At 33.3% G+C, this 15,470-nt stretch overlaps 1 protein-coding gene across 8 annotated transcripts in view; it reads right to left on the bottom strand.

The window, feature by feature from the left end:
- The window catches only part of DPY19L3 (dpy-19 like C-mannosyltransferase 3), a 35,223-nt gene that overhangs the window by 18,519 nt on the left and 1,234 nt on the right, over positions 1-15,470 (bottom strand). For 5 of the 8 annotated variants that reach the window (XM_084533091.1, XM_084533090.1, XM_084533088.1 and 2 more), the window contains exons 2-13: positions 15,354-15,462; positions 14,993-15,135; positions 14,054-14,187; positions 7,467-7,557; positions 6,487-6,608; positions 6,141-6,286; positions 4,951-5,074; positions 4,082-4,216; positions 2,514-2,645; positions 1,314-1,415; positions 420-493; positions 10-168 (exon numbers count right to left, since the gene is read on the bottom strand). In XM_084533091.1, the coding sequence (XP_084389217.1) occupies positions 10-168; positions 420-493; positions 1,314-1,415; positions 2,514-2,645; positions 4,082-4,216; positions 4,951-5,074; positions 6,141-6,286; positions 6,487-6,608; positions 7,467-7,557; positions 14,054-14,187; positions 14,993-15,095 (1,322 nt within the window). In that variant the 5' untranslated portion in view covers positions 15,096-15,135; positions 15,354-15,462. Of the gene's footprint in view, positions 1-9; positions 169-419; positions 494-1,313; positions 1,416-2,513; positions 2,646-4,081; positions 4,217-4,950; positions 5,075-6,140; positions 6,287-6,486; positions 6,609-7,449; positions 7,558-14,053; positions 14,188-14,992; positions 15,136-15,353; positions 15,463-15,470 lie in introns of those variants that run through there. The other 3 variants (XM_084533089.1, XM_084533087.1, XM_084533092.1) reach the window with 3 other exon arrangements.

Raw genomic sequence — 15,470 nt, 5'->3', positions numbered from 1 at the left:
ATATTTTACCTGAGGTTCCGAAAGGCAACAATGAGAGCTGCTACTGTCAAAGGGAAGAGACTGAATATGTAGACGTAAAAAAGTAATGTATCCGAGAGTCTTGAAAAAGTATTTAATGGTAGTAAACCAAAAGCTTCTTCACAAAGATAGAGGTTAGCATCAAAATCTCTAAAGAAAAAAGAATAATACTTGTCATCATGTATTTCATAACTTGATATCAAAAAGGACCAAAGTTTCCTTTTTTCCAAGCAATTATACAGCCACAGTTGTATAGCTTTTTATGGAAAAAAAAAAAAAAAGTCTGACATAAACATGGTAAAAATTAATGATTCATTAGTAAGATTTTAAATAAGCAACAACCTGCAGACTTCAGTTATTGGAGCTTTACAACAAAAAGTAAAATTGCAGCTAACTCATACCTTGTTGACCCGAATCCAAATTTTGCTTTCAGGAATTTGAATATATGTTCATCTGATTCAAGATTAAGACTTTTCTACAAAATGAAATAATAAAAAAAAAAAAAAATCAGTATTTCTAAGTACTGAAAAATTAGGCTTCACCTAGTAAACTTGTTTTTTACTTTTGAAATTAAACTATGAAGCACACAGGCTTACTGAGATAGAATGAGTGCTTATTTGATTGCAAAGCACTCTGTAATTTGGTGCTGTGATTCAAAGGACAAGTTATTTACCTTTCAAAATACATATACTGGTTTCTTATTTACAGATAAATTTTACCCATGACAGGTTGGTTTTAGCTTTAAGTTTTTACTTCAATGACTTTTTACATCTTACCATGGTATTTTATATTAGATATGTACTAAGTTTTAATGTCACTTTTACAATCTCTTGAAAAGCAGAAAACTGCTTCTGTCTGTACTATTATGCAGATCTCTTGATGCACAAGAAGTAAATAAAAGTACGGAATAGTCTACATCAGTTTTACAGCAAGCATTTATTTTAATTGCATTCACTGAAAAGTGAATTAAATGAAATTTTGCAAATGCTCAGCAGTATCATAATGCAGTATAAATCTATTTTTTATAAATTAACACTACATATTCAAATACACATTCATAACTTGAAGTTCACCTGTAGTTTTATGTTAAGAGTTTTAAGATTGTATGTTTTAAAGTATACCAAAAAGATTAGCAAAGCAATCTTTTAATTTCTGAAACCTATTCTTAGAAATGCAATGATATCTTTGCAATTTTTATTTAAAGGTATTATTGTAGATGATCTCTTTACAAGTACCTTTCAATATTACAAAATTAAATTTTGTAGTATTACTGTGTTAAAAAAATATTTCCTTACCTTAATGAATTTATTTACTAGAAGAGTCAAGCTTGAGACTAATAGTACATGGAGGATAAGTTTCCCAAGCCTATTAAACAAGTTGCCCTTCTTTAAGTTTTTCTAGAGAGAAGAAAATATTAGTATTTCAATATTTAAAATATTTAGGATTCGTATATATTTGGAACAAAACCAACAAAGACTATTTGAAACCACTTATTTGTTAGGCCTTTTATCAGGATATGTATTAGGCTCATGTAAGCAAAAATTCAAACATAACCAAGTATCCAGAAAGAAGATACATTTCTTCCCTGAAACTGAAGGGACAGCATTATAAAAAACTCTCCAGCATATTTTTTTGGCACAGTTATTTAACTAGCCGAATAGCCTTCAGTTAGAGGTGGCACCAAAAGGAATATTTACACAATTACTGGCACCCAGAGAAACTGCAGTTGTGATCCAGGATTCCTCTAACTTCAGTAGCATTATGTGCCTTTTGCCACATTTAGGTGGAGAGTCAAATTAAACGTGTATTCTGACTAAAACTATCAGTTGATGTGATTTTGGCCAATTTTCCAGGTCAAAGCTCCAGATCCAAGAACTGAACTTTTCATGCTCACAGACAACTTGGATTAGGTGCAGACATTAACTATAAAACCAAACCAAAACAAAAAAAAACAGTCCTGATTTTAAAAAGTCACAATAGTGAGAGAGAGCAGGAAAGGCTCTACAGGTTCATATATCCTGGTTAGAGGCAATCAACAATGCTAGTAATAGGAAAAAAAAAAAGAACTGCAAATAGAGGAAAAAATCCTAATCTTTGAAAGAAACAATAGATTTCTGTAAACTGAATTTAACATATATCTAGATCTCATAGAATATTTTGCTAGAGGCAGATCTGTAAACCTAAGACGAGTCCTGCTGAAACAAGTGTAGTCCATTTATGCAATTTTTTTGCAGGATCAAAACTGAAGCTTACATAATCATATGATAATAGCAATCACAGAATTATGGTGTTCAATGTGCTCAGTTACACTGTAGTTAGTGTAACTGAATTCATTATTTGTTCACGCAATATTTTTGTTCCTCTACTCTAAAGTAATTCCTGTAATTTGTATTAGTAATTTAAGACTGTAATGCATACAAATTTTTCATTTATAACGTGTAATATATATATAGTATATATTGTGATATTTACTTCAAACATATTTCAGTACATACCTGGATTGTTCTTGCTATCAAGACAGAAGCATTAAAGCTTATAAGTAATGATCCAAGAATCATAGAATTAAAAAACTGTAGGACACAGACTAGCAGTAATCCAGAAATTTGGATGATATAGAGCCATGTAACCTGTAAAAATAATGATACTTTTATACCTACAAAATTTTAGTCAGCTGCTTTTCTTAGAATATGTTTTATAATTTATTTCAACATCAATTACTTTTACAAAAAATATGTTGTCTTGCACTATATCATCACACCTAGATCCATTACTATACTCTTCCTATATTTATGTCTTGAAATAGATTTAGTATTTTATACCTTTCCTAAGAAAATCTGATGCTGTCATAAATTGGACAAGTTAAACACTTGCAGAGTGAGGAAAATATTAACTAGTTAGAATTTGGGAGATGTTATCTATTTTCTTTAGTCATAAAACTGTATCTGTAGCCTCTGTAATGTCTTTACAATCAAAGACATACAGCACAGTGCAGTATAGCAATTAAACATCTGATTTCTGTGTAACTTCATTTATGTCTTTTCAAACAATACAGAACTATTACGACAATTCACTTGAATGCATGTGCTAAAAAAGTCAGCTGATTTTCTGATACTGTTGTACCAAAACACAAATTTTACCTTACAAAAAGTGAAGTTTAGTCTTGTACTACTGCAGTGGCCAAAGTCAGTACCAAATGACCATCAAACACCAGTAGTGTTAAGTAGCGCTTTTGAAAAATTAACATGGAATAAGTGGTGCAGTAAGTCCATTATAGTATAACTGGGGGGGGATTGGACTAGATGATCTTTCAAGGTCCCTTCTAATCCCTAACATTCTGTGATTGCCAAACGTTAAGGTAGCTAATTAGTCACATTAATTGCTAACTTCAGCTTACATTTGAACACATAATGAAAATTTTAGATTTAATCTCAGTAGAATTTCACACTGACATTGAGTTCAATGTTTTCATCTTCTACAATGTGCTTCCATTTCTGAAGATTGACAGTACATGATCCCTTAATTTCCTAGTGACATTTGTTTAACTTTTCAGCTCCTTCTCTTTAGCAACAGTGATAATGTTGTTATTTTGTGGTGAATTTCAATGCATGAAATCTAACTGCTTCTTTTGAGCCCTCCAGCCTATTTTCCTCTTTTGTGGTACAGTGCCTACAACCTAACTTTCAAACAAGGATGCAGAATGGTTGAGGCAAAATTCATAGCCTGTTATGACTTCAGCTTAGGCAAAGATTTCTTGTGCCTTTTTTTTTTTTCCTAGTCACTTCCAGAGGACATGCTCAAGCTGTGGTACTAGATAACTGTTGAGATGGTGTTTAAAAGCATTGCCTTAGTAATGTCAAAATCCAGTTGTGTCTAAACAAAACTAGACTAAAATTAACTGGAGTGAATTACATGAAGTGAAATAAAATCAGCTAAAAAAATGAGAAATTTGATTGTTCACTTTTCCCACTTAAAATATATGCACTATCATTAATCAAAATCTGAAAGGCATACATGCAATGCTTCCATAGCTTGATGATGGAAAAGAGAAAAGTTTGGTTCTTACCTTTGCTGTGGGAAGCATGTCAAAGCAGTCCAGTATGAATAATGCCAATGCTTGTATCAGCATCATAAACTGATTAAATTGCCAAGTCAAGCTAAAGAGGAAGGTTGCTACGAATACAGCGAGAAGTGTCAGTCTCTGGGAGGGTGGAAAAAAGTTTTATTAAACTTTATTTTCCTTCATCAGAGAAAAAATCAGGGATTTAATTTATTTTAAATCATTTTTTAAAATTGCTAATACATGCTCTCTGCAGTAACTGCTTGTAAGATAATATTTTTAGACCTCAAGCTCTTGTATTTACACCTGTGTTTTATCACTGTAATATGTTCTGGTTTCAGCTGTGATTGAGTTAATTTGCTTCAAAATAGCTGCAAGAAAATGGTGAGTTTTCAGATATGTTCAGCCCATAGATTGACATGCGATGTGATTTATTATGCTATAAATAGTAGTTGACTTGAACAAATTGAGGAGTAATGACTGTTTGTCAGAGTTTATCATCAACTTACTTTTATTTCTGCAGATTGGCACAACCTCCTATTTTTGTAATACAAATGAAAGCAAAGGAAAAGCTTTATCACTTGAGTTTCAACAAGCTTTTTTCCTGTCTCCTGTGCTGCTGTTTTGTACTCTATAGAGCTTAATTTTAAAGTTAAAAGCTTCACCATATTTTTTTCAATGCTGAGAATATATATGTTTGTTTTCCAACTAAATCTAAAGGATATTTTAATCTTTGTAAGCAATTTTTGTGTGTGTGTGTGTGTACACATATGTATTTCCAGTGCTATAAATGCTTTTTAAGTATTTTCTCCTAAGTTTTAGAGATAGTTTTCTGATACTAGTTTTGCTGTGTCATACTTTTAAGAAATACTCACTTCTTGAGCTGGCTGCAAATGTGTTCTGAGTAGGTATGTGATGGCTGCAATCTGAACCGCAAAGAATGGTAGTGCCCAGTTTTCTCTTAAGGGAATGGTGAATTCTACTCTTGTAGTATCTATTCTATACAAAACAAACAGTTTCATAAATTTAAAACAAACAACACTAGCTTGGGTGACAGAGAGGCTGCAATGACAGGCATGTTTTGTGGTGTTTTAGAAATGAAGACTCTAAACTTAACATGCCTGGTTCTAGAAAAAATATCATTATGAAGGTCCTGCAAATCTGCAAGCTGTTTCTGTACCTCAGCTGCTGTGCTTTAACTTTACTTACTGTGAGAAAAAGAATATAGTATGGATTAAATCTTGCTTCTAAAACACAGCTTGAGTAATCCAAAAATGAAAAAATCAACCCCTCTCCCCGAAAATCACCTCTGGAGTCCAGCATGTGGAATTTAAGCTACAGGTAATTACACTTTGTCTTTTGGTTTCTGTAAAGCGCATATCAGAATATTAAGACATCAAGTTCTTCAATGTGATCCCAATGCATTGGATTTGAAAACCACTAGAGTGGTCAGAAGCTTGAGCTAAGTTTTTGAATATTCTAACATAAAAGGTATGTTACAGGAATTAGTACAAGCTCTCCAAAAGGCAGTCGTTACAAAATCTCAATTAAAAGTTAAAAAAAAAAATCAACACAGAACAGTCTATGTCACTAGTCTTAGCTTCATTCCAGCAGCTTAGTGCTGATGTAAAGCCAGTTCCTCCATGTTTCTCTCTGAATGGAGAAATCAATTGATAAAAAGATGATCTTAGGTTGTTTAGAATCTCTGGTGGGTGGATACTAAGCTGAGACCTAAAGGGCATATTAGCAGATGTCTTTAACATCTAAGGGACCCTAGGCTGGAAAATACAGGACGTATCTGGAAATCCAGGCATATCTGATATTTGTAGTCCATTTTCAGAGACTAATTTACACAATTTTTTTACTCCAATTTCTTGAAACTTCTGCATCTTCAACTCATTTTTGATTGTTTTCTAATTATTTTCTATTATTTTTTCCATTTTGTGTCTAATCTGGAGAGAGACCTTATTTTTTCTTCTAATTAATCATGCATTTGAAGGTTTAATGCTCTACCTTTGACATGAGGTAAAAATTTTTGGAAGACTGAATGCTGAATCTCACTTACCTGTTTGTAATATACCAGCAAGCTGCCAATAACCCTGAAAGCCATGTTCCACTAAGAAGCCAGCTTGTTACATACAGAGCAAAGACATACACTGCCTGAAGTCCAAACAAAGTGTAGATATAAAAATAAACAGGCTCTAGGTATTGCTGTAAAACACAAGAACACTGATGTTGACATAAAACACTTGGGGAGAGGATTATACTTAATATATATGAAGTTTTGCTTTGATAAATTAAAAAGGTATCAGAAATATTTCTAATTAGAAAATAACTGAAAAGGGGAGCTATGATTCACTGGGCAAACTTCATAATGCACTTACAATCTAAAGCCATAAATAAATGCCTACCTGAATTGGAAGAATCCTATACAGAATGCTGAGAAACACCTCCTGGTAAACATTCATTCTTTCAAGTATGTTAATTGTCCTCACAGATTCAGTTTTATTGTCATATACTAAACCATGTAAACCTTAACGATAAAGAGAAATTGAAATAGGAGATGGTCATTTTCCCCCCTCCATCTTCATTTGAACAGTGAATAACTTTTTCAAAGGTATTTTAGGATCTTTCACCAAAAACTGCATATGTTGAGCCAAGGATTCAGATTACATTACCTCTAAATCACTATGACCTTCTGCTGTCCTCAGCTTCCCTGCTGAGAATGTGACTTAGAGTGCTAATTCAGGTACTATATATTTAGTAATGCATAAAACATTTATTTTTTACACTTACATTCCTAGTATAGAGTTAGTGGTATGTACTAGATCTTGCGAACCATTCTTGTCACTACTTTGAACACAGGTGATGTTAATATTGACAAATGTAGTATAAGGAAAATTGATAGGGAGCAACATTTAAGTATCTAGAAAACACGACACTATCACAGAAAACCCTGTCATTGTATATGGCTTGCTTTTGAAAACTGCCATTGTGTCACTTACTGTATAGGCATACAACAAGAAATTGTCCCTTCCCGCAAATAATTCATCATTTAAGTTGAACAAGAAGAGAAGAGTAAAAATGAGAGTAATAAACTGAATAAACCAGCAAGGCAGAAATCTGAACAAATATGAAAGCTGTCTCCCAAAGACATTGCCTTCCTCTGAAGGTGAAGGTGTGGGACAGAAACCAATATATCACTGTGAAACTGATTACATCCATAACTTAGTGGCTCCTTGGTGGATGAACAGAACAAATATGTCTCCAGTACAACTGTTACACCATCTTTCACAGTTACGGTATTCCTTGTCTTCAACTATATTTGAAAAAATGTTAAAAACAGTCAGCTGGCAACACAAAGGAAAACTTACTTTACAGTTTACAATACCTTGCTGGATGGAAGCAGCCTGAATCATCTGTTTGTAGTAGGAGTAATAAAGTCCGCATTCTGTTCTGAATGAAATTTCTCTTTCAACTTCCTGCAAGTTAAAGTTCAATAATAAATTCACTTTCTACTTGCTTTTTGCAGTCAAATGAAGCTGCCATGTTTTTCCATCAAGTCAACCCAGTGGATGCGGTAACTAGTGAATTTTGGTACCAATTATGTTAAACTTGCCTATGTAAGTAAACTTCTAATATTCTGATCTAATTAATTTCATCGGATACTCATCCAAATAACAATTACTAAAGAGTCAATTTTAAAATAGAAAATTTATTTCAAATTTCAGTATAAATAAAAACATGAAATTCTAATTCTGTCTACAATGGGGGAACCGGCCTATTCAGTAGTTTGAGTCTTTGGATTTATGTATTCTATGCAACTTAATTTAAATAAAATACACGAACAACTTAGGGTGAGAGGCAAAAGGACTGAGGCGTTGATGCTTCTGTTAACTATAGAAATGTATGTGCCTTTGGTGGTTCTGATATGCAGTTCTGAAACATTTTGGATCTTTTACTATTTTTGAATTATTCAGTGTTTAGATAGGTGCAGTGGCCAAGGGGTGCACTTTAAAACTGCATATGTGTGCTCCATGCATTTAAACTTTTCTTCCAGATGTGGTTACACTGTAGTGCTCCACGGTTTTGCCACCTTAAGGCTTGATTAAATCAATGTGCTATACTTGGGACTACATCATTATCCCAACTCTGAGATTTCAACTGGCAGGGTAATCTGCTGCCCATTTTCCTAACAGCTGTTTCTTGCAGGAAGCCAGCTAATCATTACACTCACACTTAAAATATACATTAAAAAAAAAAAAAAAAAAAAAGAGATTATTTACTTGTTTTTAGGCACAGGTAGAGTTATTTTTTAATCCAAAAATGTTTACATTATCTAAATTAGGTGCATTTCAAACTCTACCTTTTTATTAGCTGATGCTAAAGCAGGTGAGGTCTAGTGAAGTGTGAAAGCTCTCCTAGATAAAAAAAAAACTGCTCTCAGACAGGCTTAGGCATTTGTTTCCTTCTGTTAACTTATTAGTTATGAAAACCTAATGAAATTTAAAAAAAAATCAGAGTCTTGGATGACCACATTTAACCAAGATAAGACTGCATGAACAGCCAATGTGATGAGAAATAATAGGCATCTTATACAAAATTATTTTCTTAGTAGTCATCTTTGTAGTAGTTTTGATAAACACATTCCTTCAATTATCTCTGTTAAGCATTTAATTAGAAAAGGTTAATATCCCGATTTGCAATCCGATGAGGTCCCCATATGCGGTGTAAGGAAGTCATACATTAAGAAATTTTGGTGAGATTTCTAAAGATAACCTTATTAATTCATGTTTTGTTTGTTTTTTACAAAATTACTGAAGTAACAGAATGATACGATTCTGATATTTTTATGAATGCCATTCTGGTTAAAGCAACCTTGCACAGAATTTCAAGACCTTCACCTCTCTTAAACAGTCTCTTCTCTTCTGCTGGCACAGAACCCATAATGGGGTTAAAAATAATAATAAAAAAAATGGGATTAATAATAATAATAATAATCATAATCATGCTCCTCCTTTCTCTACTGCCCAGTACACCATATCTTAAACCAAAACACATGTTTTATTGAAGTTAACTATTGACAGAATAAATCAATATTAGTTCTGGTCTGAGAAAAATCAACAGATAAAAATGCATCTGATTCAAAATAAGTCCACAATTAAACTCTCCAGATGCTCTGCAGCATACAAATAATTAATACAAATTAATACAAATACCAGCAGAAGAAACTGATATTGGCACTACATACTAAAAGCTACATACTTAGCAAAATGAGAATGCTGGATTTTGAATGAGCTCTATTTTCAAATTCATCACTACTGAAGTCTTCTAATACCAAAATACCAAAAAGCAGCTGATACAAAGTGTTTAAAAAAAAAAAAAAAAAGTTAACATTTGGAATTTATTAAGGGGGAGAGCAGAGTCACAGAGGGGGATCTAATCAGCAAAAATGCATTCAAACATGATTAAATTGTAATCCTGGCACCAGCTGTATTCAACTAAATTCTATACTTTATGAGACAAACACTAGTGAGCTTTGCATCTGTTTCATGCTAAGATAACATCTGTTTTATTCACGTGCAAGATTTTTCCAGTTCTACAGCAACTTATACTTTTTCTAGTATTCCATGACAATAAAAACATATGGACTTACGGGTAAGCATTATAAAAGCACGTTTGCCTTACTGTATATTCAATTTGTACGTGTTCAACAAAGTTATCACTGTTATAAAAAAATCCTCCAGTATAGTATGGCATATGATTTCAATTTATGGAATTGTAGTCTAATAGTATTAACCATTCAAAACAAAATACAAAGGACTCTTCCTCTCTAGAGCAGTACAAAATTCTGGAAGTCAAATTTCCTTAAGATCCCTAACCGAGTCATCCCAGATACTGAGCAATCAGCCAAAGTCTGAGTTGAGCTTTTCTACAAATAAAGAACACAAGCAAAGCTCTAATTTGTTTTACCTTTTGACAAAACTAAAGCACATTTTGTGTTACTGAAAACATCCTTTAGCTGTTCCATTTAAGATTTGAAAATCTCCTCAACTGTACAAGTGGCAACTCAATACAGATGGCTGCTGTCATCATTTCTGGTTGCAAATCATGCCTTCAGCAAACGTATTTAATCCATGTACATGGTCTGTTGCCTGGTTAACCTTATGCGCACCTGTTAGGATGGCATGGCTCCTACTCAGATGATTTTTGATCTGGAATAAAAGCACCCAACAGCCACTCAATGGATACTTCTTTGGAAAAATACCACAAAAGTTTTGGACTGCCCTCCCCCTGTTTATGGCTTACATATTCACTTTGGGAAGTTCTAATTATCTAGCTACCAGTTTCTCCACTTTTTCTCGTCTTTATTTTATATTCAGAATGTAAAGAGGTAAAATAGAGGCACTCAGAGAAAGAATCCTAGGCTTTTTATGCTGTATGTCTGAAAGATTTGAAGCTTGATATTTTTATTCCTGGTTTCTTGCAAGCAGCAACTTTATTCGAGGAAAAGGAAACAGCAGTCACCTAAATGCTTACTCAGAGGGGATGAAGAACAAATGAAAGCTCTGCATGTTTAACTGTTTGTGTTAGAGCATTAATTTGTTGTGTGGCCTTGGCCTGTTCAAGACTTCTTCTGAGTTTGCATTTGAACAAGCAATACAACAGCTGACAGGAAAGGTGATGCAATTCCCACCCTTTTTAATTTCTGTAGAACAGCATGTTTCCAAAATGGTACTACACTTGAGAAGCAATCAATAAACTCAATCAAAAATCAGAATTGCTGAAAAATACTGGAAATAGACTTGCCAGAAAACTGAGAAAGGCTTTTTGGCTAAGAAACCTGTTTTGGCTTGTACCATCACAAAGAGAAATGTTTATTGTTTTGATGCATATGAGAGGAGATTCAAGCTTTTTTTCTTCAAATAGCTTGACCAAGATAAGTCATTGTAACCTTCTGTGATCCCTGGTAGAAGTGCATGAAAACACCTCTTCTGATTATGTGACATGGTATTTTCCATTCTAATTTTTTTCTGCAGTTTTTTTCAGGAGGTCTTGGGATAGTAAAAAACAACAACAACAACAACAAAAAAATACAAATACCAGTCATGCACCACTTTAAACGGCTCTTCAAAATCTGCTTTTTCAGTTTTTCTGATAAAGAAACAATATTATAGCCTTCTCCAATGACGATGGTAAATTTGCAATAGCAGGCATATTTATTAGCAACTAGGAATAAGACTCACACATACTGAACCAGCTGAAATCACTACACTGTTGAAAGCCATGTTTAAAATAATACAAAACAGTACAACAAGCACAGACCACAGTTCTTGGTAGTCCGGTGAACCATTGCTGGAAAATACCCAAAACTGAAGCAGCTTTCTGTTGACTGTAATTGAAATTACAGAAAGGCAATCGCTACAAGCGCACACAAAAGTTGTTACTTCAATTACATTGAAGTTACAATTCATGACTTCACACAATTAAGTCATTTTTACTTCCAGTCTTTAGGGCTGAATACAATTGGCAAAATGTGTAATTCTGTAACTAAGCAATTATGATGTTCATGCATCAATGTAGTCTTAATTCAGAAAAAAAAATCTACCTTTCTACCTAAGCAGTATATGTAAAAGCTTCTGTATAGGTTAGTCCAAAAGTCCAAATTTTTAGTCCAAAATCTTTCAAAATTCTCATATTTGCTTAAGATAGGCAAATATTTATGCTTTGGCTAAACTATAAAATGTTAGAGGAAAAAATTTTTTTTTCATTTATTTTCAAAAAAAAAAAAATTGCGAGGATCTCATACAGCTTAGATTTCTTATCTTGCTAGTCTGACTTCTCACCATAAAATAGGTATACTGGCAAGAAAAATGTGTATAAAATATGGATACTGAGATGTGCATACTGGCATGAAAATTAGTCTTGCCTATATTTAAGTTAACGTTAAAACCTTAGAAAGCTTTGTGTTAACCATAGTGAAAGCACGTTCAAACTCTGGCCTGGCAGACAACTGCAGATGTTACCAGACTCAAATCATTCTCAACATTCTTTGTATTTGCAAATAAACTGCAGGGGTTGCTAACTGTTTGTTTTCAACCTGTAATACATCATGTAAAAACAAGTCTTTTGAAGTATCTTTGAATCCTTCTTGGAAAGTAAGCATTTACAAAACTAAATTGCATTTGTCTGATCAAAGTATAATGATAGTCTTCTACATGGAAAGATATCCTTAGAACCAATGTAAGTTGAGAATGTGCACATGCAAAACATAAATAGACTATTTTCACTGAATAATACATACATATTCATACAAACATGAATACATACTGCTTTTCACTGCTCCAAAAAGCAGTATGTATAAAGCCTGTCTGATTTTGGCTCTGTGTTACAACTGGTTATTTTATCTCTAATAATACATGTATATGAAATCCCATTAAAGTTTTTCCTGTTGCTGTCAGCTTAAAATTAGCCCTGGGGGCTCCCAGATTCTCTGGTGGAGTTAACATCTTTGACCTCATATTATACATTCTTCAGTAAGAGTATCTGTATGTTTTTCTCAGTTAACCTGTTGGTAGATGAATTTAATACTTTTAAGAATATTTCCATCAAATTAGCTAAAATTGTTCAACATACTCCAATGTTACTAGATATCATATCAATTCCTTAGGATGGAATGAGAGGCACAGAGACAACAGACTAAAAATGTATCTATATGGTTAGGGTGTTTTCCAGTTTTGAAATCTAATGGCATTCTGTACTTAATGATCAAATAAAATGGTCATTTCATCCACTGGGGGGGCAACTTAATTGCAACTACAGACTTGCTTCTCTTAGTGTGCTGTGTCCCTGTGTATCAGTTCAATAGAAAAGAAAATAATGTTCAGACATGGACTTGTAGACAGTTATATTTGTACTTCAAAATACCTGTGGAATTCATCAATACTTGTTTTTGGAAGGACAAGGTAAATCTGAGGTGCACCTAATACGTATATAATATACGATATATCTCTACATTCAGAGAAAGATGACAGCAGGTACAAAACTCTATTATATGTATAATACAGCAGTAAGTGCTTCAGTAAGTACCAACTATTTTTATTTTCAATATGTAAATGTGTCTTGGACAGGAAAAGTGCCTATTATAGGAAAGAATCATATTGCAATACAAGTGTTCCAGTTAAATACAGATATTTGAATAACATAATACATGGAGACCTAACAGAGCCTACCAATCTTAGGCATTTTCAAAGAAAAATTACTCACCTGTTTCTTTTCTCTGGTTAAATTTAGATGTGCATAAAGCTGTACTATTTTCCCATGCAATGATTCTGGGAAGAAAACTAGTCAGTTATGGATCTTGGGAATAAAAATTCCCCTAGAGTGTTTTATATTGATAATTGTCTGAAATGTATTTTGAGGTTTGCGCATTTAGAATAGTCTTATATAAGATTAGTATTGAATAGTAAGAGACTGTGCCCAAATTGTATTACAGGATCACAGCTTAAACATAATTAAAGAACTGTGTGCCAGGATCTTGTGTATTATTTTTAACTGTTGTTTTGTTTTTTTTTGGTGGTGGTAGTTTTGGATTGCTTTTGCTACAAGATATGTTTATAAAGCAACACATAGCAGATTGTTAAAACTCTCTTCTTGATAATGACCAGTGCTTGGAAGAACCATTGCTGTCCCTCAGGCAGCAGAATAATGGCACACACAGCTGTATAACAATGCATTTAGAGGAAAAACTGGTGAAAGGTCTTTACAGAAATGACTTGAGTACTTAAAATGTCGTGGGGAGGAAGCACAACTTCTGATTTTACATAACAAATTAAAAAAAAAACACAAAAAAACAACTGAAATATTCTATGTTTTTGAGCAAGTTACAAGACAGATAAATAAATGAAACTTCAACTAACATTCTTATTAAAGCTCTACAAAAGCACTGATCGATGAAACTATGAAAATGACTGTTACCTTAATATTGGAAAACCACAGGTCATTTTCATGCAGCGTAGCAACATAAAAAGAAGTAAGAAGTCCAAGACCAATGGCAACAATTCCACCAAGAGTTATTGAAAGTATGTTCCACAGCTTTCCACCTGTATGATCTTGGAAGAGAAATATTTGACTGTGTAACTGTGAAGCACACAATTCAATTTCAGTGAATTTTGGAAACTCATTGATACATTGCCTGTGCTAGTACAGGTTACATTCTGGCATCAGGACACAGGGTTTTGAGAGCTCTTTATAAAGTTACATTTTTTCTTTGCAATTCACGCAAAATGAAATAAAGTGTGCCTTACTTGGAAAATGTAGTTATAGTTTAAGAACACCACAACTCTACATAAATCTAGATATATATCACATCTAATTTGTAAATCCAAATTGGAATATCCTCAAGGGCATCTTTTCTAAATCAAAGCTGTAGAGGATGACTGTTAGATCACAAAGATATCAAATCTTCAAACTTCTTAATATATCTGCCTGCTTTTTTAAACTTAGCTAGCCAGTCTGTCCTGCAGCCAAAAAGCAAGGGTTTCTAGTTCAAGTAATATTTCATATGCAATCTGCTTATATTTAAGTACGATCAATTAGAGGTTTTCAAATCTTTTTATGTTACCAATGATTTGAACTGTGATTCCTTTAAAAACGGATGACAACTATAAGAAATCTGACAATGCATCACTATTAGTAAACAGAAAAAAACTGTTTTTACCGAATAAATTAGAGTTTTAAAATGGAGTGAGATTGCCATGCAGTAATCTGCATGCTCTCTCTCATCCAACTAATTTTGGTAATAGATATTCAAGTATGAAAATTTATTCGGTACTTACCTATTTCTAACCTGTGTCTAAGACAGACACCAGATGCTGAACACTAGTACAAAGTCATAATGTCCTAATCATTACCTACCAGACAGAACTTTCCCATCAGACTTCACATTCTTCTCTTCTGAAGGCTGATCTTCAGCTCCTTCTGTGACTCTTCCACCCCTTCTCTGTCTTACAGTTGTCATGATGACAGTCACTTTAATCCATTATTCTTCAGTCTGACTCCTAAATGGAAACATTCAAGCAATGCATCTTCCTACCCAACACTCATTTAATACTGTATGAAATGTTTGAAAACAGAAACATATTTTATGCCATCAGAGACCTTAAACTACCTGAGTTGAAAGTATAGGAAACATTACGCTAAATCTACTCATGAAATTCATAATTTTCCATACTCCTGACAAGGTTTTAGAACGGATCATAGCTTTGAATGCACTCACTTTTTGGGTCCTTGACTCAAAATGCCTATCAGGCTCCACTTCTTTGAACAGTATGAAATGTCAGCCCTTCACAGAAAAAAATGTTCTTTAAGCTGTTTTAGTTGGGTACCTAGAATG

Source organism: Aythya ferina (genome assembly GCF_964211825.1).
Source record: "Aythya ferina genome assembly, chromosome: 12".
Taxonomy (NCBI): domain Eukaryota; kingdom Metazoa; phylum Chordata; class Aves; order Anseriformes; family Anatidae; genus Aythya; species Aythya ferina.
Note: the sequence above shows the minus strand (reverse complement) of the source record. Positions and strands in the feature narration are given on the sequence as shown.